This window comes from Cnephaeus nilssonii, assembly GCF_951640355.1.
Source record: "Cnephaeus nilssonii genome assembly, chromosome: 7".
Lineage (NCBI taxonomy): Eukaryota > Metazoa > Chordata > Mammalia > Chiroptera > Vespertilionidae > Cnephaeus > Cnephaeus nilssonii.
In genome coordinates, this window is record NC_137078.1 from 64,992,813 (window position 1) to 65,017,872 (window position 25,060).

The following is a 25,060-nucleotide window of genomic DNA, read 5'->3' on the forward strand; positions in this document are numbered from 1 at the left end:
TAGTCTAAACACCTTGGACCTGGGGTCAGGAAACCTCGGCACCAGGACTAGACCTGCCATTAGTTTCTTCATGTCTACCATGTAGGTCAAGCATGTCAAACTCAAAGGCTAACACGGGCCAAATAAACAAGGTTTAAGTTTATGTGGGCCGCAAAAAAAACAAAAGCTTCAATTTGCATAGAAACGTAGGTTTATTTCAATAGAGACATGCTGAATACAAAGGGCTGAAATGAATGAGTGATCGTTAACATAAAATAATAGAACATTTTAATAAAAATTAATATTTTTTCTTGAACATTAACTTACCTGAATAACTTCACAAATTAATAAGCATAACTCAAATAAACCTATTTTTCTTGTTCTCCAAAAGTGAAATATTTCCTGTTGCGCACACCAAACAAGTCATTCGCAGCTAGTGTTAGTGGAGAGAAATGGTGTGCCTGCGTGTAAGGCGCATAAGGGAAATGAATGCAAGACAATTATAGTAATCAGTCATTAGCGAACATTGTAGTTTGTTATTAATAATTATGTATGACAGGATATTGTAAAAATTAAGTTAAAAATTTTTATTAAAATGTTTCTTACAACTGTTATATTGGCAGGGCTGCAAAAATATTTGTTGTGGGCTGCATGTGGCCTGTGGGCCGTGAATTTGACATGCTTGATGTAGGTACTTTCGGTTCTGCCAATCTTCTTTGTGTGAAGAAAGGCCCTGAACTTTCCAGTACTGAAGAACTGAGCATGTATCAAAGAGAACCTCTAGACCCAGAGGATTGCATGCTCACCCCAGCCAACAGCAAGTGTTTTTCATGGCAGCCCCTTTCAAAGGTGGGAAACACCTTCATAGTACATTAATTTTGTCTCATCTGGATTGTATCCAGTCTGAAAATCTGGACAAATATTGTAAACCAGAGAAAGTTTGCACACTTCTAAGACAAGTAGCAATTAATTACTTTAAATAGAAACCCTGTCACCTACAAGCAACATAAATATTTGTATTTTGAACCTCTAAGTAGTAGTTGGGTTGACCATTCTGGCCCTAAGTGATTGAAAAAGAAAATCAGTTGGTCATATTTTAACAGGGAACACATTTATAAAGAAGAGGAGGGTCAGGTCATGGAGTAAGAAAACATGACCCAAAAGAAAGAAGGACCTGGGTTCAAATCCCATGACCAATTGACTTCCTTCGTACGCTTGGACAAGTTATAAAATTTCTGGCCTTAGTTTTCTGTTGGGTACAAATGAAAATAACGACCTATAACTTTTCAGCGACAGTAGAGATTAGAATACATACATTAATTCTTAACTAGAGTCTAAACTCCTTAAAATCAGAAGCCCAACATCTTCCATCTATATTTCTAACATCTGGTCCAAATTGATCCCATTTGCTAGCTTTGCACTTCAGATGAGCTGCTTAACCTTTCTAAACCTCAATTATTCATTTGTAAAATGAGCAGAACTCTATAGTGTAGGTAAGATGGGGAAATTCCTGTCACAGAGTCCTAATAGCTGCCTGATTAGAGCAACTTACTCTGTTTGATACTTACCAGTATGAACATATTGTGCATTTGGTATTATTTTATGGGTAGGTGTGTGGGCTTTCTGCAGATGTGAGTTTAATTATTACTATCACAGATCCTGGACTTCGCTTATTTTAAGGTAAATACAGATCGGGAGAAGTGGAAAATTGGACAGCTCTGGAAAAGGCACTCGAAGGACTGGGGATATAGGAGACATGGGAAGCCCCTCCCTAATGCTTTGATTTGGGTCATGCTAAAGTGCAAAGACTTCTCATTCCGTCTCCGACCCCCACTCTTTCCCTACCCACACCCAGGGCTTTCTAACAAGCACTGGGAGCAGGAGGCTGTGTTTAATTTTGTGCAAACGCGAAGCTGTGGCTGAGGGGAGCAGGGCTCACGGGCTGGGTCACTTTGGTAACACTTCCCACATGACTTTATCAATGGGTGAGCCACGAAAACTTATCCTCTGTTTTTTTTTACACTCCACTCCCAACCACCCAACCTTCCCGAGTGTTAGTTTTTCAAAGCCCAAGAAGTTTCAAAGGCCCGAACCCAACACAGGGGCCTTTCTTCATGCTTTGATTTTCTGCCCATTAAGTGTTTGTCAGTGAGTTCGTATTTCGCCTTCTCTGCAGCTTACACATCCCAAGAGGTCCCTGGAGGTATAGGAAGTTAATTGATCCTTGATTAAAAGAAGGAGAAATACTTGAGTCTGGGTCTGGAGTCACCAGATGGGGTGTGTGTGTGTGTACACTTTTGGTTCTGCTTTGCAAAAAGCTGGTAATCTACCTTTCATTATAGATAAATCTAAGTTCTGGGATATTGGCTCCAGAGTTTCAATTAAATTAGATCTTGAGCACCTGGGGTACATGGTGAATGTTCAGTGGACAGTATCCAGTGCTGTTGCCTTGACTGTTCCAAACCATTATTTTTCTTCAAAGGTCAGGAGGTTTGCTGAGTTTTATTTAACTTATTAATACTCATAGGTGCTTCCTTCTCTGTTTTAAGTGACTCACTTGCTTTAGAAAGCACTTAGGAGTCAGATCATTTGAGCCCCGTTCAACTCCACTATGGACTTGCACAATGGCTGGTAAGTCACTTTAATCCCTTTGAACCTTAAGGTGACTTAACGTGTTAGTTTTTTTTTTTTTTTCTTTAGAAATAACTTTTTTACTTTAAAGCAAATGTGTATTTATTGTGATACTTTTAGAAAATACATCCAACAGGAACAACAAAAAGCAAAAGTATCTGTAATTTACCATTTGGAGATGACTACTAATATATTAGTTTTTTGTTTGTTTGTTTGTTTTGAGAGAGAGAGAAAGACATTTGTTTTTTCACTTATTTATGCATTCATTGGTTGATTCTTGTATGTGCCCTGACCAGATATCAAACCCACAACCTTGGTGTATCGGGACAATGCTCTAACCAACTGAACTACCCAGTCAAGGCCCTAATGTGTTAGTTTTCATAACTGTTTTTCCCGTTAGCTCGTGGTCTACCTGATGGCTGAGATGTGAATTCCTTCATCTCAGCAGCCCCATCAGTACCTAGAACATTATAGGCAGCCAGGGTTGTCAGACTGCAGTGTTTATGTGACGGTCCTCAGCACAGTGAGGGCACATAATTGTTGTTTATTAACTGTTAGCTATTATTACTGTTCTTCATGCTATTTTTTCCTTTCCTCCTTTCAGTGTTTACTTATGTATCTCTTCCAGCTCTGTAGCTAAATTTAAAATTGTATTTTCATAATGGCCATGAGTTTTGTTGATTGCCTTATTGGAATCCCTAAACTACACTGAGTTCTCATGAGTGTACTTAGCCTCTGGACCCCAGAACTCTCTTGCTCATATAAGGTCAACTCAAGTCTCCCGTCAGCCGTGGGCCACCTTTAGTATCCATAGCAGCGTAGTCTTTTGTGTCCTCGCCATAGTCTACATGTCAGTCACACGTTAGGAATATTTTAGTGCATTTGTTTTTGTGTCTTTCTCACAATACCACGAACCTCTTGAGGACAAGTCCTGTGATGTATTCACCTTTAGATTCCCAGTGGCAATTAATGGGAATTTTCTTGAAATGAAATGATGAGGCACTGTAGTGGTTGGTAGTAAAGGGGGTGCCAAGTTGGAAATGGTGATCCTGCTTTGGGGAAAAGAACTAGCCTCTTCTCTGTGTTCTGGAGAGGGAAGGCCGGGTGATATATCTCTTGAGAACTAGTTGCCCCACTGGGGAAAGTGTTTATGCTTTTCCCATCCACTGAAGAAATCTGAGGGTACTCTTTTCCTGAAACAAAGATTTGACTGGCATCACCCCCCACTCAGACCACAGTTGGTAGGGGAGACCAAAAAAAAAAAAAAAAAAAAAAGCCATTGGGTTTCCTCAGGGCTGTTTCAATGCCTTTCAAGAATACAAACAGAACATATTCAGATCCAACTTCTTGTCTGTTTGTGGTCATCCTCTACATAATCAGAAGCGGAAACCCTCCCCAAGCCTTGGACAAGGGAGGAAGAAAGGGTTTGGATTGCTCCCCGGTTAGGAGGGCAAAGGCACTGACCGGACATTTTCTTTCCTAACCTTCTCTGTGGGACATTTCCCCTTCTTCCTTTTAACATTGACTGAGGGTCCCTAGCATGTGCCAGACTGTGCTCACATGACCAATGCTGTGGCCTGGTGCCTCCCAACTGAAGCAACATCCCGTTCCGATTTTAATGGAGCCGATGTGCCTTCCCCTTCTGGATCATAAGCTCCCTGAGGGCAGGGCTTGTGTCATCTCTGTACTCCCTGTAGTTAGTATACATACTAAAGACTCAATATATATTTGTATAAATGAATGAATGAATGACTACATTACCGTAGTCATCATCCCAGCTATACCAAAGCTAGATTTCATTCTTCCCATTGAACAGACGAGCAGGGCTTTTGGAGATGTGAAATAGCTTGTTCAAGTAGAAGGGAGCAGAGTTGAGATCATTAACCCAGTTCTGTCTCACTCCACAGCCCTTTTATATGTGTTTTATTGTCCTTAGAAACACATGTTTTACAGGCCTATCATGTGAACGCCATTAAAAATAGAAGTTGGGGGCCTGAGAGGGCAGCACACATTTAAGGAACTCGGGGTCTGTTCCCTACCTGAGTTTATTAGCATTGTTTTGGCTCCCAGGCACCACAGAGGCTGCGGCTGTGCACGGACACCAAGCTGAATGATTTTATCACGATGGGTGGAACTTAAAAGTGGACTATTAATATCATACGGCTGGCTTCTCAGCGACTTTTCGTAGCCAAGTTGGTCACATTTCAAAATGTTTAGGCAGTGGAGTGAAGATGGCTCAAGCCCAGGTGATAGCTTTCCCTCCCAGCTCCGCAACCCCGCAAGATCAGCTAATTGCTGTTGCCATTTCTAAGCCAGCACGTTTATCTGCCGCCTCCCTTGCTCCGTTTACTCCTTTGCGCGCAGACCGAGTTTCAAGGGCTGATGGTTATTGCCTTCAGGGCCCCTCTGTGTTGACTTTGAGAAGGTCAGGCACAATGCTTGTGGTGTGTTGCTGTTCTTTCTTTTCAAAGCACTAGTATGAATTTGATAAAGTAAATTGTTGTTCTAGCAGGAAGCAGTTAGGGGTCACAAAATAAATAGCCGTAGAATTCAAATAAATCCAAAGAATAAAACCAAATAAATCCATGCGTGTATGCACAGTGATACATAAATACACTTTTTAGAAAGTGAACATTTTTATCGCTGCCGGTCTGGACCGAAGTAATTGAAAAATTGTGGAGTTCATGGTACATTTTTTTCTTTCTTTTTTCTTTTTTTTTTTTTTTTGAAGAGGTGGTCTAGGCCCTTGAGCAACGTGACATGAATTTTATTCTTTTTGAAAAACATGACAATGGAATTTTATCTTTTCAACAACAGCTTATCTTGGGATTTTTTTTAGCTAATGAAATTCACATTGGGATAAATCCAATTTGCAAAGTAAAATTTGGGATTTAGGCATTTGGGGGTGGACTAAGAGACTGTGAGTGAGCTAAATAGTCTCTCTGAATCTCTTTTTTTCCACTTGAAAATGAGCGATAGTCATGCTTAAATAATGCTTTAAAATGACCTCTCAGGATTGTTGAAAGATTCGATGCAAAAATGGATGTAAAGTATCTTACACATTGTACGTGCACATCAGCGGTGTCTGTGGCCATTAACCCGCTGTTTTTCGTGGCCTTCCCTAGTCCTAACATTCAGTGACTCGCCTTTTACATTACATTGTGGGGTGGCATTGGGGCTTGGTGTTGAACTTGGGTGCTAGGGGAGAAATAGGTCTTCTGGTCTCAGAAAAGAGCCTGCAGCAGGGTAAGAGTCTCTGAGTATAGTTTCCTTGTAGGATGGGAGTGGGGCAGGAGACCCTGATCTGGAGAGGGGAGGCTCAGGTCATGGGTAACTGCAGGCCATACCTTATCTCGTCCTGTGCAACGAGGAACCTCTGAAGAGGCTTTAGCGAGGCAATGTGTAAGAGGCAGTGAAGGCCAGGGGACTGATTTAGAGGCTGTTGCTGTGTTGAGGCAAGAAATATTGTGACCTTTCACCCTTTACTTGAGGGCTATGAGGAACTTTTTCCTGGCGGGTGATGGCATCCATTTGCCATGACCTTTAAGAGAATGGCATCTGAGCTGGCCACTGATTAAACCGGCAGCAGCTGCACTAGCAGCTTGGCGCTCTCAGGTGCCCTTGGGCGCTGCTCCAGGTCCGCGGGCAGTGGGGCCAGCTCAGCTCTGCTCCATCTTCTCAATGACTCTTTGAACAGTGAAAGAAAAGGACAGAAAGTGGTATTCATTGAACAGCTACTGTGTGCCAGGCACTGTGCTAGCAATTCCCTGTGCTTTTTCCTCCCTTAGTCATCACCACGGGCCTTTGATATATGGGCAAACTGAGGCCCAGGAAGGTAGCGTGAGAACCAGAAGTCCTACTACCAGGAAGTGGTGGATCTGGGGTTCAAATTCAAGGTAGCTGACCCCAGGCCTTCATTACTCCATGCTCCACAGCCTTAGGATGCACTTCTCAAAGGGGAAATGGTTAAGATGGGAGAAGAATGTACTTGAAGGCATAATGAGACATTAGATGTGGGCTGTGTTAGTCATTAGTACACATTGGGGGTTAACTTTTAGCAGGATGCTGTAGAGCAGTGGGGACGCGCCGCTCTGGCTCTCCCACTGCCTTCCCCTGTGCCCTTAGTCACGAGGGATGAGGAAAAGAGGAGAGGGGATGTGTGGAGTGGAAGTTCTCAAGGAGTTAATATCACTGTCAGTGTTGTCATTTGGGGTGGTCTTTGCTGTAGTCATTCTTGAACCACATTGCACTGATGTTTTCCCCTCGTTTTGTTTTGTTTTTCCTGGTGTGTGCTATGGTTCCATCCTGACCAGCGGGCCTGCCCTTCCTGATCATTGAGACCAGCACCATCAAGCCTTACCACCGAGGGTTCTACTGCAACGATGACAGCATCAAGTATCCTCTGAAAACTGGTGAGACAATAAATGATGCAGTGCTCTGCGCCGTGGGGATCGTCATCGCCATCCTTGCGGTAAGTGCGCAGCCTGCTGTGCTCACCGTCTCACTTCCCCTGTAGAATACCTGCGTCAGCAGAGCCTTGGCAGATCAATCAGAATTTCACTTGATTAGCACTATTTCTTTAATGCAGTTAATACCATTATTAGAGGTATTTTAAAATACTAAATACATACACACATACATATGCAGCAGCTCTTCGAATAACAATTTCATTCAGTGTCTTTTCATTATAGCATTGGTGAGATGCCATAGGAATTAATTCTTGTTTACATTAATGAGCCTGTGGTAAAATTTGTTTATGTCATTTTGCTCAAAATCACGGAGCCTATGGTGAGGACTTACTGTATACTAAAAGTATTATAAAAGTATGCTAAACACCCTGCTAAAATACTTTGCATGCAGCATCCTCACAACTATCCAATGAAGTCTAGATATTGTTCTTATCTCTCTCCTACATATTAAGAAACTGAGGTTCACAGAGTAAAAGTAATTTGCCCAAGATCACTTGGTTAATAAGTGGTAGGGTTGGGATTTTAACGTAATTGTCCCTTAACCCAGAGTCTGAGCTCTGATTCTCAGAGGAGGGGGAAATGCCTTGTCAGATAACACAGGCATTTTCTGGGTTCCTTCCGTGTCATCGCTGTGCTGCTGTAACAGTAACAATGCTGCTGGCATTCTCTGACATATTGTTCAGTTCTCTCCCATCCAGTGGCTGTGGTATCAGAGTGAAAATAAGATGAGACTTGGAATCTAGAGACCTCAGTGTTAGACCTGGCCCTCTACCAATGAGCTACACCTTTAAAACCAAGGATGATCATCTTGCTTCCTAGCATAACATGGAGGGGTAAAAGAGATCATGAATATTGAAATACTTTGCAAACTCTTAACTGCTGAGCAGGTTACTCATATGCAGGTATAAAGTTCAGACTTACATCTGGATCGTCCCATGGAGGAAAAAGTCCTCATTGAGGATGTAGCGATGTGCTACCAGACTTGAACAAGATTTAACAATTATCTTGAGCAATGGTAGCTTCATGCAAATTGGGGTATGGCCTATCTGGGCTCTACTTGGAAGGCGACCACCGAGTTTTAGATCTATCCAGTTGGGGCATGTGAGGGAAAGAGTAATTGATTGTGATCCAGTCTTATAATTTGTGAGTCATACATTTTTCACAGCTGTCCATTCCACATCTCCAGTATTCCTCTAAGTTTGTTCTTTGCTCCTGAACCTTAGCCATGTGGATGAAACCCATAAATAAACATCATGTCCGCCAAGATCATAAATTCTTTCTCACAGATTCTTGAGTCATCTGTGTCTTAGCCATAGCCGGGAAGCTTATCTTTGGCCTGTTTGAGCAAGCCAAGAAAAAGGAAGCTAATATTAAAAATACTACGTGTGAAATAAGTGCCATTATCCCCATTATACAAATGGAAAATCAGAAGGTCTAAAGGGTTAAATGATGAGCTCAAAGTCTACAGCTCATACAAGTTGGGGTTCATACCTATCCCTGGCTTATTTCAAAGCCCTCTTTCCATCTTGCAGACTTGATTTTGGAATGGAGGTTGTCTATTCCAAATAAACTGCTCAAGGGGATAGGCAGTTGGCTAATCTTGCCTACTTTGGATCCAATGTAAGCTGCTGATGGTACATGAACCACATTTCATAAAGTTTTTCTTTTGACTTCCCCACTCTGGGGGTTGGTTGTAAACTTTGAGACCCCTCTTTGTTTTTTAATAACATCATAAACCAGGCACACAATCAACAGTTTGAAATTGGGGAGGGGGAAGGGAGGCTAGTAGAATTCTTTCCAACCTTTAAAAGAAAAACAGTCCATTTGGCAACTGCAGTAGTTTCTCAAAAGGTGGACTTAAGGATCTTTGTGTTCAGAAAATGAAGAATTTAAAATCTGATTTTACAATTTGTTCATAATTGACAGTGTGGGGTTGAGTTCTCAAGGAAGAATGGCTTTTCCTGGAAAAGATGTTTGTTATAGAAGGCAAATAATTGAATCAAAGTTTGAACAGGTGTTTTTGACTCTTGGAAGATCAGTTAATTGAATGCTTTTAGGAGGCTGACTGTAAGCAGGGAGTGATGACGATAAGAATAGCACATGGGATTATGACTGGCTCGCCTAGCGAGATGCTCCTGGACACAGCGCTGTGGAAAGAGACACTTTTCAGAGGCCCCGGCACCCACTGACTATGTGAATGAGGCGAATCTCTGGTTTCTCTAGCCTCCTTTTTCTTCATCTGTAAAATGTGAATGGTGTTTGAATTCCCTGGTGGGGATTTCCCTAAGAATCAAATGCTGTCATTCGTGGGAATGCGCTTTGTAACAGCAGGCCAGATGAACCCAGGGTGCTAAAGCAGCTTTTGCAAGATCCATGCTTCCTCCAGCAAATCTTCCCTGCTGTTTGCCAAGACCGTCCCTTCCACCTTACAGATGCTAGCATTTCTATGAACACTCTGTTTTTAAGAGCTTCATTGTGACTGGCCTGTCTCTTCATGTCATGTCAATGTTTAAATTATAAATGCTCCCTGGCCTCCTCTGTTTCCTTGAAATAGTCATGTGCTGTGGTCTTGGTTGTAGGATAAGCAATATCATTGCTGAACTGTTCATGCAACATGAGCAAAATAGGTTTGGAAGTGCTTTCCTGTAGTTCTGAGAAAGACCAGGCAAGCAAACACTAGTACTGCAATAATGATCTTTCGTCAGGTCCTGCTGTCTGCCATAAAAACCTGTGGCCCATGTTCAAGCATTTCATCCTCCTCACAGAGTCCCCGAGAGCTAGGTATTCTTATGGTTCTTAGTTTAGGATGTGGTTAAAGGCATAAGCTCTGGTGCACATCTGAGATCCCCTGCTGTGGAACAGTAGCAAGTTGAGCCTCATTGAGTCTCAGTAGGCTCATCTCTTAAATGGAGATTATATGCCTACTTACTAAGGTTTTCAGAATTAAAGGAGCTAATGTATGTAAAGTAACTCAGTGCCCAGCACCTACCATATATTTAATAAATATCAATTATTTTTATTATAAACTAGAGGCCCGGAGCACGAAATTCGTGCAAGGGAGGGTGGAGGCGGGGAGCCGGTGTGTCCCTCAGCCCAGCCTGCACCCTCTCCAATCTGGGACCCCTCGAGGAATGTCTGACTGCCCATTGGGATCGGGCCTAAACGGGCAGTCGGACATCCCTCTCACAATCCAGGACTGCTGGCTCCCAACCGATCGCCTGCCTGCCTGATTGCCCCTAACCGCTTCTGCCTGCCTGCCTGATTGCCCCTAACTGCTTCTGCCTGCCAGCCTAATCACCCCCTAACCACTCCCCTGCCAGCCTGATCAATGCCTAACTGCTCCCCTGCCGGCCTGATTGCCCCTAACTGCCCTCCCCTGCTGGTTCAGTCACCCCTAACTGCCCTCCCTTGCCAGCTTGGTCACCCCTAACTGCCCTCCCCTGCTGGCCTGATCACCCACAACTGCCCTCCCCTGCCGGCCATCTTGTGGCGGCCATCTTGTGTCCACATGGGGATGGCCATCTTTGACCACATGGGGGCAGCCATCTTGTGTGTTGGAGTGATGGTCAATTTGCATATTACCTCTTTATTGTATAGGATGAGTAAACAGATTCAAAGAATGGTGAAGTGACTTAGCCAAGACCCTGTATCTGGTAGAAACAGAATCAGGAAAGAAATACCAGCCTTTGGACTCTGATTTCCTGCTCTTCCCTTGTAGTCAATGAACTAGAACCCAGGTCTCATGACTGTTGCTCCTCTGCTCTTTGCACAAGGACCTTTCCCTCCTGACCCAGCTGCCCTTGCATGTCAGCTGGGGGTGGGGGAGAGGGGTGGTGTGAGATGTGGGCTCCTAAGTGGGGCTGTTTACCTGCCATTAAGTGCCAGAGTCCTCATGGAAAAAAGTCAAAGCAAAGACCTCAGAGGAAAAGTGAATCAACACGGACCACAGTGTGGTGTTTGGGGTGGAGGGGGGAGTGGGTGAAGGTGGAAGAGGGTATGGAGGATAAATGATGATGGGGAAAAATAAATACAAATAAAGAAAAGTGAATCATTCACTTTAATAGACTCATTTCTGGAAAAGCTATACAACTTAAATTAAACAACAACAATAACCTGTTTCCCACTTTCCCTTTATGGCCAGTCCTGGAGGCCGGCTGGCTCCATCCAGAATCTGCTTCTGGTCAGAGGGCACGGGTGACAGTCAGGGGTGGCAGCTGGGCACTCAGAGCTGGAAACCTAATCCTCCTGCTCTGCCAAATGTCAGGTTTGTGTCAAATAACAAGGGAAGCCTTGGCCGACGGGGTGCCCTTGCTTCAGTTTGAATGTGCCCATAACCAACGGAACGGCAGTGGTGGAGATCGGCAGAAGTTATGGAGAAAGCAGACACCCTTCTGTGGCAGGAGAGCGGGAAAAATCGAGTCACATTGACCTCTTTTTCAGATGTACCTCAGGTTCTGGAATTAGCATGATGGGAATTCCTTCCAAATCCACAAAGCAGTGGATTCTATCCCTGCCTTATAAAGACTTAATGGCTCTAGCAGCAGTGAGATTAGGAGCAAAGAGTAAAACATCATCTCCTATCAGCCTCCTGTCATGTTGCCTGGCCGTATGCTGTGAAGAGTATTATGGGCAAAGATTTTAACATGGAAAAAATGCCCAGTATTCTTTTAAAATAAACATGGGATCAGGGATTGCCTTGGTCAAGCTCTGCAAGGGGTTTTTGTAGATCCTTAATATCTAGGAGTTGATGCATGGGTGAATCCCCTTGTCTCCCCAGCCATAAAACGGCTACTTTCCTCTTACATCCCAGTGAATCTAATCCTCTGTGATAATCTTCCTAACTGGAGAAAAAGCTCAGACTTGGTCATCACCTCACTTAGGTCCACGTCCCCACCTCTGTGCTTCCTTATTCTGTTACTTATCCTTCAACCTCAGGCAAAGCCATTGACTCCCTTAGAAAAGAGCTATGCCTTCCTTTTCTGTAAGTTGTTGACAGAAGTTCACCAACTCCATGGCTTGTTTTGGGGGTCAAGACAAGTGGCATTATGTGTGTCCTCAGTGAGAATCATTCTTTTCATGTCTGTGTCGTAGAGTGTACCAAGTGGCCTTTGTGTGCACATTCTCTCGTGTGTACCTGGCAGTCCTCTTAGATCCTTATGGCTTAGGCAACTGAGGCCCAAGGATAGGAGGTGGCTTTCCCATAACTGGGTAGTGGGAGGGTCAGAACAGGAGTCCTCTGACGCTAAGGCCAAGGCTTTTTGTAGAAATAACGACACCATGGCTGTCTCCTAAAGCCTGCCCACCTTACTTATCAAACACCCATGGTGTAGCAGGTGCTGGGGACACAGGAGTGAACCTTATCCCAACCAGCTGGGTGGTTTCTCTCATCACTAAACTGCTACAAGCTGCCCCACCTCAAGCAGATAAATAGCCCCTCCAATACACATTGCCATGTAATGTGATTTGTGTCCGTGTCTTGTCTCCCCAGCTAGATAATAGGTTCCTGGGAGGCAGAGACCAGGCCTTTTCCTCTTGCACATGGTCGGTACTAAACAAACACCCCGCAGACATTTCCTTCTTCAGCAACCATTCCTTGGCTGTCTTTCCCCACCTTCCAAAGGTCCCCCAGGCCCCTGGGCCCACCTCTATCTTTACGGTTACGGTGTTGAAGTGTCACGTCTATTGACTTGTCTGTTTCCTGCGTACCCTGGTATCTGCGTCAGGATATGGACCAGTCTGATTTGATTGTATATTGCTACCACCAGGCACAGACTTTGATGGTCAGTGTAGGTTTGTAAAAATCACAGGAGGCCATGCATTTGGGACAGAAAATCAAAAACTATTGGGTCAAAAGATGTCAGATGTCTGGAGCCAGGAGAAGGGGCCTATTTGCTTCCCTGTATGGTCCACGATGCACACAGAACATGCTCTGTGCCACATGAGCATTTCTTGCTGGAGAGACATGAAGAAGAGCTTAATTCCTCCAAGACTTGTTTATTCAGGATCAGGCTTCAGTGTGCCTACATCTGGACTTCATTACTTCCTCCCCACCCCCATCTCCCTTTATCTGAGAAAGCACTGCCAAGAAAACAAGGTTCCCCAAGATTGCCTCCTCATTAAAGGTTAGTCGTGTTTTCAACTCTGAAAGAAAAAAAAGTGAAGCCGTGCTGGCCCGGCGCTGCCTTAGTGGGAGACCCCGTCCCCCAGTTTACAATCCACTGCATCTGTACAATTACCAAGACCACCAACAGAGAGCAGCCACATTAATCCTTCAACTGTGTCATCCCCTGATCAGATGGCTGTGGCGTTCTTCTGAGGCCTTATCCCTGGAGGGGTGGTGGGTGGGGGCATCTATTTGCGATTTAACAAAACACAGGCACGGCGATTAGGATTTACTGTAATTTGTTCCCTTTCCCCACCGCCCCACTCCTGCATTGGAAGAAGGGAGAGCCGTGCAGTTAGTTCTTCCTTGGTTATGCAGAGGTCTGAGGGGTTAATGACTGTTTGAAAAGGTATCTACTATGAAGGTGACAATTTTCTTCATTTTAAGTTGAGAATGTTTAAGCGGCTGAAAAGTCTGTTCCTGTGAGTCAGGGTATATTAGGGGGTGGGGTAGAGAGTTGGATAACATTGGCCAGCTATATAATGGGCCAGAAACTAAGATGCCTTATCTTAAATCCTCTTCAACAGCTGCCTGAGATAGGTATTATTTACCCCACTTACAATGAGGGAGGGAGTGTGCTGACGCTTACAAGGGTGACGTGACCAGTGTAAGGTTTCTCCGCTTAGTGAGTGGGGGAATTAAAACCCAGATCTGTCTGACTCCAAAGCCCAGCACTTGCACTGACGTTTATGGAAGGCCCGCTCAGTGCTCTGCAGAGTGCTCTTTATTTAGTGAGCTGCCAAAACTTTTAGACCTGGGGCTTGGAGAGCCCAGTATATGGAGGAAGACAAAACATTGAGACCACCAGGCAGGTGGCTGTCTAAGATTGACAGTGTGTGATAGTGTTCTATAGGAAGTGGTTTGTGCAGGAGGTGATAGGTACGTACTTGGCGAGACCTCCCCTGGAACAAGCAGGCATGTGATAGGCAGCTTCGCCTAGAAGCTGATGTATAAGACAATATTGTCCTCAAAGCTTATGGTCTAAAAGAGAAGCAGGGCAAGTACAAGACTGACTATACTGTTAGACTCCCAAGGAGATAAAGAATTGTTCAGAGAATAAGAAGAGACTCAGGACAGTGCAGGGTGCTGGGCTTCAGAGGAGTGAGAGCTTCAAGGACAAAATAGGCCAAATGCTATAAATGGTCTGAGGCGCTACAAGAGTTCAGAGGAAGATCGCTGAAGGTTATTTTCATTGGCGAGGACTTCATCAGCATCATGATTCATTGAGTAACTTCACGCATTTAATTATCACAACAGCCCTTGAGCTGTTGGTACCGCAACATGCTTGTTTTTACACATAAGGAAACTGAGACTTCTCAGGTCAGTTGTGCAAGACCCTTACGTAAAAGAGCCAGAACTATAACCTTGTATACCAGTTGGCACTTGAGCTCTACTTTGAAAGACGGTCAGAACTTTCATCAGAGATCCTGACATTCCAGGCAGAGGGTTGCGTCAAGGATGGTAGAGACTAAACAATAGACCTGCTTGGCTGGAGAAATAACCTATAAGGGAGTAGACAAAGATAAGATAGGAAAAGATGACAGCAAGATTGTGAAATTCCTTGAATGCTGAAGAGTTTTTCCTACAATTAATTGGCTAGAGATTGATAAAAAGTATTTTAAGCTAGTTTGGTCTATTTTCCAACCCAGATAAACATGAGACCTCAACTACAGGCAATGCAAGGAGAAGAGAGAGAAAAACACGGTGTGTGAGTCGCCTTGCAAAAGCAGGATGAGCAGAATTGGGTGACAGGAGCATAAGGAAGATGGAGGAGTCTAGGGCTTCATGTCTTTGAAGTTGTATGTTTTATGACATCTTGAGCAGAAATGGGGGAGAGTGAGGTTTGGGGCAGAAGTGGGAATGAGAGGAACAATTAGGATGATGGGCTAATGACATTGATTTGATAGCCAGTTGGGAGATTTACTGAAGATTGGAATAGGGCAGTTAGGGATAAGGTGTAATCTGAAATTAGAGAGGGAGAGAGACACCCTAATGGAGGTCTTCTTCACAAAAGTATAATTGAAACAGCTGAGATCACAGCAGACAGGCAAGAAAACAACCTTAGGGAAGATCCACATTTATCTGGGAGAACCCAGAAGTGGAGCCACTGAAAAAAGGAGAAAGGTGTTTGAGAAATAGGAAGAAAAGAACAGTGGTGCTATCTCAAGGAAGCTTAGAAAAGTCAGTGTCACAAAGGAGTAAGAGATGGGCAGTAGGCAATGCTGGGAAAGAGCAGCCAGGAGACTCTTGCATGGACAGGCAGAGCTAGGCATCTCAGAGACCCATGGCTTCGTCGAGTCTTTGACTTTTGGGAAAAGAATGAGGCTTCATGCTTCAGACTGCCTTCTTCATATGACTAGTGACCATAGGGCGGCCAGCGCTATTTCAACTATGAGTGGCTTCTGTGGCCTCTATCTGGCCTCTTTGCTGTCCGTGTTCTAGATATTGGAGTTTTAACTTACCCTTAGAGCCCACTGGTGGCCTTGGATAGATCTATGTCCTCATCGTCTTTCAGAGTCTGTGAAGTGCTGATCTCCTGCCAAAGAGGTTGATTTGCTATGCAAATAAAAAAGTGGAAATTTTCATCAAGTGTTTGTAGTCACAAAGATACTGCGATTCCTTACAGTGGATTGAGCATTCAGCTTCAGAGAAAATACAGCTACACTTGTCTCTCTATCCTTAGAAGCAGGACTTGGATACATTACCTTTCCTTTCCCCTGGGCCTGAGAAAAATGATTCTCCCTTTAGTATTCTCCATCATCAAATGCTTGTTGAGTGAATCTCTTCTGGACTGAAAGAGGTTCATTGATGCACACAACTGAGATGTGAAAGAACAGCACGTTGCTCTGTGGTGATCTGGGACTTGGATGTCCAAGTGCCTGACGATTACGTGTCCTCACCAGGTGCAATATCCATCTCACTGGAGACATAGATGCTGCTGCCTGCTAGGACTTCTAAGAGAAAGCCAGCTTGATGCCATCAGACAGAGCATAAAAACTAGAACAAGGAGGTCCAGACCTCCTTATTTCTGACCCAGAATGATTCACTGGCCTGACTTACTGGCCCCTCTGCCCTTCACCATACTCACTTATAAAGTGTCAGTAATAACTTAGTAATTCACAGGCTGTTGTGAGAAGCACATAACACAGTAGATGTGAAAATGTTTTGTAAGCTGATAAAGTGCTATGCAAATATTATTCAAGCAGATCAGAACATAGGGAAGTTGGTCCTTCAAACTCAATAAGGAAAGAAGATGAGTTCTGCATCTCTAAAAAGAGGGATCCTTGAGACACTGCAAAGATCTTTTCTTGATATAATTTAAAATAGAGTGGAATGTTTAAAAAAATAACAGACGATACAGTATGCCCTTTCTGCTTTGGGTTTAGACTTGCCTTCCAGTTTGTTCCCTTGAAAAAGTCATCTTAGATAAAATGGTCAAAACCCACGTCATCTATACACATATGTCTGGAGGGGTGGTACTTCTAAACTACTTCCTGGAATGTTCTCTTCCAAGGAGCCCTTGGAAGTATCTGGGAAAAGATATTCCCTACGAGTATTTGTTCGTTTTCTGTTTCCCCTTCTTCAGTGGAAGAAGAAAATTAACTTTCAGAGGGCTCCTCAGCTACATGCTGGCCATTTGACATATCGCCCACTTGAGCCCCCTTCGCCATCCTGCCAGGTAGATACTATCAAATCCTGAGCGATGAAGTCACTTGCCTAAGGTTAAGAGATGAGATTCAGACCAAGGTTCTGCTGGCTCCAGAGTCAGTGCTATCTCACCTCCCTAGGCTCTCTCCTATCCAGAAAGTCTATCCCAATGTTTCTCCAAATTTCCTCCCCAAAACAGTTCAATATTTGTGACTAGGTGGGCAGTTGAGCTCTTTTTCACCAGGAAAGACAGGAAGAGTGGCCCTCTTAGTGTTGGAGACAACCTCCCCCCCAAACTGCAGCCGTTCTCAGGCAAGGACTGATCCCTTTCTGTCCCCTCGTAGCTTAATTGCAGTGCTTTCCAGTTTATTAGTTTCCAGATTCTGTGCCAAGTGCTTTAAGAGGCAGGTAGGGGAGAGTTCTCTGCTCCCCTGGCAGCCTGCCATCCCCCCAGAATCTGTTGCTTGCTGCTTCAGAAAGGGATCAACATTGAAGGCATTTGTCTCAGCAGTGAAATTTACATATCACAACCTTGCTGACTGAAGCAGAATTGAGGGCTCCAGGGGCTGAGTCTGGGGGTGGGGACACAGCCTTTGTAGGGGGAGAGGGAGGGGAAGAGAAGAGCTTATTTTATTAACCAGGAATAAAAACATTGTGAGTAATGAATAAAGTCCGAAAGCAGTAAATCTGGGACTCCGGAGTTAGGTGTGTAACGTGTCAGGGAACAATTTAAGCCTTCGCCTCTTGTACAGAGGTGAGGTATGCGGGGCCGTCATTCACAGCCCGAATTTCATTAAATGGTCTTTTAAGGGTTAGGATTACAAGAAGCCAAGTCCGGCTGGTTCATAATGATGATTTATGGCTGTGTTGTCGACTCCCCGACCCTTCTGTACAAGGGGAGAGAGAAAATACATAATTTGTTGCTCATTAACTCCAAGATCTGTCAGGGCTGGCCCAGAAGCCATGTGGTCCTGGAGTCATGTGTCTGCTAAATGGCTTCAGTCTGGCCCTATCCTTGAAAATATACAATTGCTATAGTACAGTGGAAACTGTTTTTCATAACAATAGAAATAATAAAATTTTCTCAATGTAGTCAGCCGTGGGTCTTGGAACTTGGGAGTCAGAATATCCGAGCTCTCCTTTTAATCCTGCAGATAAATCAGTAGCTCTCAGAGCCTCAATATTACCATCTGTAAAATGGGTATATCTTCTCCACAGAGTTGCAGATTAAATGAAACTATAAAGTGCCAAAGAAATGAGGATGATTGCTGCTATGATTAACATTGTTATTAGGAATTTGAGGTGCCATAAAATGTTCCCTTTATCTCCCCATGATTTGAGGAAGCCTTTTAATTAACGATTTACTGTTTGCAAGACTGGGGCATGAAAAACTGAAGTTTTATAATGAAGGCATGTCAGACCTGAAAGGAATCTTTGAGTTGTAATCAAGCCCTTTCTCTCTAAGCTGACTGATGCAGAGGTGACTCACCTGAGATGCATTAGTAAATTCACGTAAAAGATACTAATTTGCAGTGGAAACCCACATGTTCTTTCTCAGCATCAAACAGGAAATCACACTCAAGCTGAGCCAATTAGAAACAGTTCCATAATCTGTGACAATGATATGGTTCAGGTACCTCAGGAGCAATCCAAGGGCAGGGACCGTGCACAGGGCCTTGCTTCCGCTCCTTGCCTGCGGTCATCTCCTAGGAAGTACTTTGTTTTCCTACTGCTTATTACCTTTGCTGGGCTGGGAGGTAGTGGTGGAGGTGGCACAGGAGAGTTGAGAATACATGTCATTGCAATTATGAGGTAATAAATCATGGAGCCCAGTGCCCTCATTTTGCAAATGGAAAGCCTAACTTATTTCAAATTCTCTCAATGAGTAGGGACTTTTGAACCTTGGCTCCTTGATTCCTACTTTGGTGTTCTTCCCCCTGCGTCTAAAGTCACGTGAGCATGACTTATAAATAAAGAAGAATAAGAGTTAGAATACATGATGGCGGTTATAAACATCTGGAACTTGTTAGCCTGTAAGGTTACATAGGGTAAAAGTGTAAACAGGTTCAAAAGGGGAATTAGACCATGAATGGTAGGAAAGAATGCTGGGTGGGGACTCGGAACACCTGGGTCTAATCTTTAAAATGTGAGTTAGCTTGGACCTCAGTTTCTTCTGTATATAATGGATGCTTTCATTTCTGACTTGCTATGCTTCTCAGATTTTAATCTTTGCAATGTGTTATCAAAGGACTCTTGGTAATGTTTAGAGGATATTTCCAATTTTGCAATAAGGCAATTGTGAAGACTACTGTCCTGCTCACTCAGGGGGTGGCTAAGCCAGGAGACTGGCTGGACTGGCCTTTGACTGTCTCCCTCTAATATAGAATGACATTCAATCTGATCTGGGAAACCAAAATGAAGTACTTAGAAATATAAGTAGTGCCCGGCCACTGTGGCTCAGTTGGTTGAGCATTGTCCCTTGCACCAGGAGGTCACTGGTTCAATTCCCAGTCAGGGCACATGCCCAGGTTGTGGGCTAAATCCCCAGTAGGGGGCTTGCAGGAGACTGCCGATCATCTATGTTTCTCTCTCATCGATGTTTCTCTCCCTTTCTCTCTCTGAAGTCAATAAGAAACATTAAAAAAAATAGCAAGCGCTTTTAAACACAGAATCACTGTCTGAACGCTAGCTGTGGAAGTAGATCTTCTCACTGTTGCATCTGTTGGCCCCTTGGCCCAGCTGGCATGCCCCTTTTTTTCATGGCCATCCTATCCCCAGCCTCCGGAGCCCTGGAGGACTTGGGTCAGACCCCATGCCTTGACGCCTGCCCCCGCTGTGGAAGAATAACAGGAGACTTTGGAAAGGAGTGCCCGGCATGTCAGCCTATTGCTTCCCTTGTGGTTGTGAACATGCTCTCTGCTCCCTGAAAGGGCAAGTGTGGCTCATCTTCCTGCCCTGTGAGGAAGAGTGAAAGGGCCTTTGTGGTGAGTGATGAGTTGAATATCGCTCCCCCTGGACTGTGGTTGCAACCAGGAAGTGGCTAGGGCTGTGCTGCGGAGTTAAGAGAAGGGCAGCAGGCTGTGTGGTTTGGTTCATCACCAGAGCAGAATCAGTCCTCTGCTGCGTAGGCAACATAGGCATTTATTGTACAGGGAATCTGCTGGCCCCACATTCTTACTCTAAAACCAGGCAGCTTCGGTTGAAGTGCATCCCCCTCTGAGCCTCAATTGTATCTATCATGGTTGTTGTGAAGATTTCACAAAATCAAGTATATAAAAGCAATGCCTGGTATGAAGTAGGGATTCAGTGATCGGTGGCTCTTTTTTTTTCTTTTCTTCCTTTTTTTTTAAAATAGTGATAAATGTCCCCTGAGTGTCAAGAAGTAGACATTGAGGGATGAAGGAAGAGTCCTTCAGGATCAAAGGGACAATGCAGACCGGACTTGAGAAAATTCACAAACACTGAAGGGCATTGTATGAAAAGTTGTTGGTTTGTAAATGAGTGTTCATTGCATCCTACCGTACTTCTAAAAAGGAAGATGGAATAATCACTTTCCATGACCCAGTTTATTTATCACATGTAAGCCCAAAACTCTGCAAAGGTGTGTAGCCTCCTTTCTTGGAGGGAGGGGACTGAAGCTTGGAGAAGTTAAGGACACCAGGTATGTGGCAGAGTTCAGACTCAAACTCAGGACTTGGCCTTGGGGCATTCACCCTTTACTACAGAAACCCCCAACGTGGCTCAGTGTTGGCACAAGGCTGAGGCCCTTTGTAGAGTTAGATTGTTGTTGGTGATCCTTTACCCCAATCCCAGAGTCCTCACATTTGCTTCGATCCTCTGACATCCTGACCACTCTTAACTGTTCTTGATTCTTCATCTGAATGTATTTTATATAGCTAAGTTCTTATTTATCTCTTTCTTATGTTAAAATATATATTTGCATGACAATATTTGAGTATACGTTTTTATTATGAAGGTACTATATGGCTATGCAGGACTTTCTTGAACAGGGGAAATAACGTCCATGCTAGCACTTTGAACTTTCCTCCCATGCATATTTGTTTCTGTAGGCCTCTAAATAGAACTTGGGTTTTCCTAGATTATAACTTGCAGTTATGTACTGAATATTCTCTTCTGTTGTTAAATATCCTTTACAGCATTAGTTTTGATGATGGGTCTTGATCCTGTCTAATTCCCCTCTTGCTTTCCTTTTAGATCATCACAGGGGAATTCTACCGGATCTATTACCTGAAGGAGAAGTCCCGGTCCACGATTCGAAATCCCTACGTAGCAGCCCTCTACAAGCAAGTGGGTTGCTTCCTCTTTGGCTGTGCCATCAGCCAGTCCTTCACAGACATTGCCAAAGTCTCCATAGGACGTCTGCGTCCTCATTTCTTGAGCGTCTGCAACCCTGATTTCAGCCTCATCAACTGCTCTGAGGGCTACATTCAAAACTACAAATGCAGAGGCGATGACAGCAAAGTCCAGGAAGCCAGGTGAGGCACCACTCCCATGGCCACTAAGTGCACCTGTTGGATGCTGGCAGTTCAGTGAGCATATACAAAGCATCTCCTAGGGGCCAGGCCCAGTGCTGGGCTCTGGGTTTGATGGGCAAGTACGACGGAGTCCTTGTTCTTGAGGAACTCACAAATGATTGAGATAGATATGCAAATAAACAAGGATGATATAGTATTGGTACATTCATTCATTCACTCATTCACTCATTTGTTTATTCATTCATTCATGGGTACCTGCAAGGTTCCAGACAACTCATCCAAAGCACCATCAGGGCTGCAAAAATAAACAAATAGTGCTGCTCTCAAGGTGACAATCTAGGGAGAGAAGACAGGAGTGAAATGTGTATGGGAATGTGAATACGGCTCTCTCATGGCCCTCTCTTGCTCTTGCAGGAAGTCCTTCTTCTCTGGCCACGCCTCTTTCTCCATGTACACTATGCTGTATTTGGTGGTAAGTACCTGCCCTCTGATTCCAATGTCCAGCATCCAGCCCCAGCTTAAATCCCTTCTGTACATAAAACCCCCAGATTGATTAGGGACAGATTTACTGTGAAATCCTTGAAAAAGAGATTAGCTAGAAAAATTAAGTTCTATTCTGAGCTCAGCCATTGCCTTAGCAGAAGTTATTTTACTTTCCAGGATTTTCTCATTTTTTAAATAAAAATAATATTTAGCATATCTGCTTGATACACATTTTATACCCATTTTGAAATTATAAAGTGATGAAAACACTTGTATAACATTTATTAATAAGCACTGTTTTCCAAAAAATCCATTAACTCAGTTGATCGTTACAGGAACCTTATCTCATAAGTAACATTATTTCTGTTGTGGGGAAGGATTACCAAGTAAGACTCCGAAAATTCAAGTAATTTCCAAAATTTACAGAAACCAGCCCAGCCAGAGTGGCTCAGTTGGTTGAGCATCTTTTTGTGCACTAAAATGTTACGGGTTCTATTCCCAATGAGGGCACATACCTGGGTTGCGGGTTTGATCCCCAGTTGGAGAGTGTAAGGAAGTTTCTCGTCCCAGTTTCTCACCATTCACTTCTTTGTGTATATCCACCAGAGAAACTGTAAGCTTCTTTCTGTTGCAATCAGAGCTTTGTCTCCTCATCGCTGACTTAGTAGATCACGAGGGGCCTGTGTGGTGTAAAGGAGACCTTTGCTGTGTCTTCACTGAACTGTTTACCAAATGAATGGCTCTTTCCTGTGGTGCTCGTGAGAACTGTTTATGTGTCAGAGGGGATGCCGGGTACCAAGGAAACAGGGAAATGGCTCTACAGTCGTGTTCTCCAGCCTGTGGTTGTTAGTCATTGAGGTTTTGTTCAACATGTTTAGAATCCTGGAGCAGTGAGGTCTGGTGTACCCACAAGGCATACCCACAGATCCTGGGGGTGTCTGCTGAAACTTTGCAGGAACAAGATTGCTGTTTGCAAGTGGAATCCACCACTATGCCAGATGTTTTTTCTCTACATCGTCCATCTACCCACCCATCCATCCATCCATCCATCCATCCATCCATCCATCCATCTATCCACCCATCCTTTCATCCCTTGCCCTCTCCCTCCCTCACCGCCTCCCTTCCTCCTTCTTTTCCTCCTTCCATCCATCCTTCCATCCTCCCAGTGTTAGTGACTGTAATTAGGCCTTGTGAGCACCTGGGGTCATCGAAAGAGCGCCATTTTGTGTGGGAAGCCTGAAAAGTACATGGCTACAAAACAACTGGATAAGTTCTCTGATCCAGGATAGACTGAAGGGTTGGAGCACAGAGGAAAGGGCCGTTAACTGCTGTGAGGTGCCTTTAGCTTACGAGTGGGTCAGAGATTCTACATAACGCTTACAAAGGCTGTGCACTTGTGTTTCAGACCTGGGTGTTATAAAAGTGGGAAATGGGAGGAGCCTGAAGTTCCAAATGTCCCATGCAGATTGTCCTTTAGTTCCAGGGCATCTATGTAGTCCCCTCTTTTCTCCAAAGGCAGAAGTCCAATACATAAGATCCCAATACTTTGTGTGCGAAGTACTAATTACCCTAAGGAAGCCAGGTGGTTCTGTGATTAGGAGTATGGACTTAGAAAGAAGCAAATCTTACTCCATTTAAGCATGGCTCTTTGTTACCTTGAACAAGTGACATGACCTTTTTTGGACTTGTTCTCTTTATCTGCAAAATGGGCACAACGGTGTCAAACCTAAGAGAATGCTGTAACAATGCTGGTTATATTATTTAAAGTACCTAGCACAGTATCTAAAACAGTGCTCAGCAAAATGGTAGTTTCTTTTTCTACACCTGATAGTGACAGAAAAAAAGATCTGACTTCCCCCCTTTTTTGAAGTTTTTAAAAATATATTTTTATTGATTTCAGAGAGGAAGAGAGAGGGAGAGAAAAATAGAAACATCAATGATGAGAGAGAATCATTGATCAGCTGCCTCCTGCACACCCCCTACTGGGGATTGAGCCTGAAACCCGGGCATATGCCCTGACCTGGAATCAAACCCTGACCTCCTAGTTCATAGGTCGACACTCAACCACTGAGTCACATTAGCCGGGCTGACTCCCTTCTGAAGAAAAAGAAAAGTCAACTAAAAATTTCTTTTTTGTCCTGAAAGTAGTTGAGTAACTTCCTAGAGAGAAATCCCGGTTCTGCACCATGTAGACGAGTCACCAGGCACATGAGCCAGAGCCAAGTGTGAACCACTTGAGGAGATGAAAGAAGGGAGAAAGTTTTCCCTGAGGGTGTCAGCGATCTGGACAAACTTCCAGGAAGAGAGCAGGCAGGGACAGAAGGAAGGACAAAAGCCTCCTTTTCACTCTCAGCAGAGCTGTCCCCGGAGTGATGGAAATGAAGCCAGAGGACAGTGCAGACCTGTTTCACCAGTATGCAAATCACATAATGAAACACAAATGACTTAGCAAAAAGGGAGTGTGACTCACCCCACATCTAACTCGGCTGGTAAAGACCAGGGGAGCCAGATCGAGTCCAGCCAGAGCTTTTTAAGGAGGTTTTGTTAGAATTCCACAGGACCCCGATTTTGAAGCTAGGGCCAGGAAGAAGAGAACTCCATTCATGGGGTGAGGTCTCTGTGCCAGGGACTTCCACACACATGATGGGGGAGAGGGGTGACCTGACACATATTGTAGATATGATGTCATTTTCATCATGTCTACAATAGCAGTGTTAGCAATTGGCAGAAAAATGTTAGTACAAGAAAAGGACTTTAAAATTATATTCTTTTCTCATGAAGAAACTTATTTTATTCATGTCTGTGTCTTTTGCAGAGTTTTGAATAGAATAGATGCTCACAACATGTGGGTGTGTTTTCTTTTTAGTGAACAAATCTCTGTATGTTACATATGAGAAAGCAGAAATTCAGAGAAGCACTGTGACTTGTCCATGGTCAGACAGCTAGTACGAAGCAAAGATTCAAACCTAGTTGCTCTGATTGCAAGTTGAACACTATTTGCTTTTTCAACATCACACTGATGTTTAGGGAGTGGATTCTTCCAGCCCAGACACCTTCCCACACATGGGATGTGAAGGTGGATCAGACAGGCCCTAGGAGCTGCTGAGCAGTATGAGAGGTCAGGGTGATTTAGGCTTTCTGGTTTTCTCCCCATTTCAGGGTGCCTAGGACTGTGATGAAGCTCCTGTAGG

At 44.0% G+C, this 25,060-nt stretch overlaps 1 protein-coding gene across 1 annotated transcript in view; it reads left to right on the forward strand.

Annotated features, from left to right (window-relative positions):
• The window catches only part of PLPP3 (phospholipid phosphatase 3), a 77,786-nt gene that overhangs the window by 34,723 nt on the left and 18,003 nt on the right, over nt 1-25,060 (forward strand). Inside the window, exons 2-4 of the mRNA XM_079776038.1 lie at nt 6,924-7,081; nt 21,106-21,386; nt 21,801-21,858. Of these exons, the coding sequence (XP_079632164.1) occupies nt 6,924-7,081; nt 21,106-21,386; nt 21,801-21,858 (497 nt within the window). The remainder of the gene's footprint in view (nt 1-6,923; nt 7,082-21,105; nt 21,387-21,800; nt 21,859-25,060) is intronic.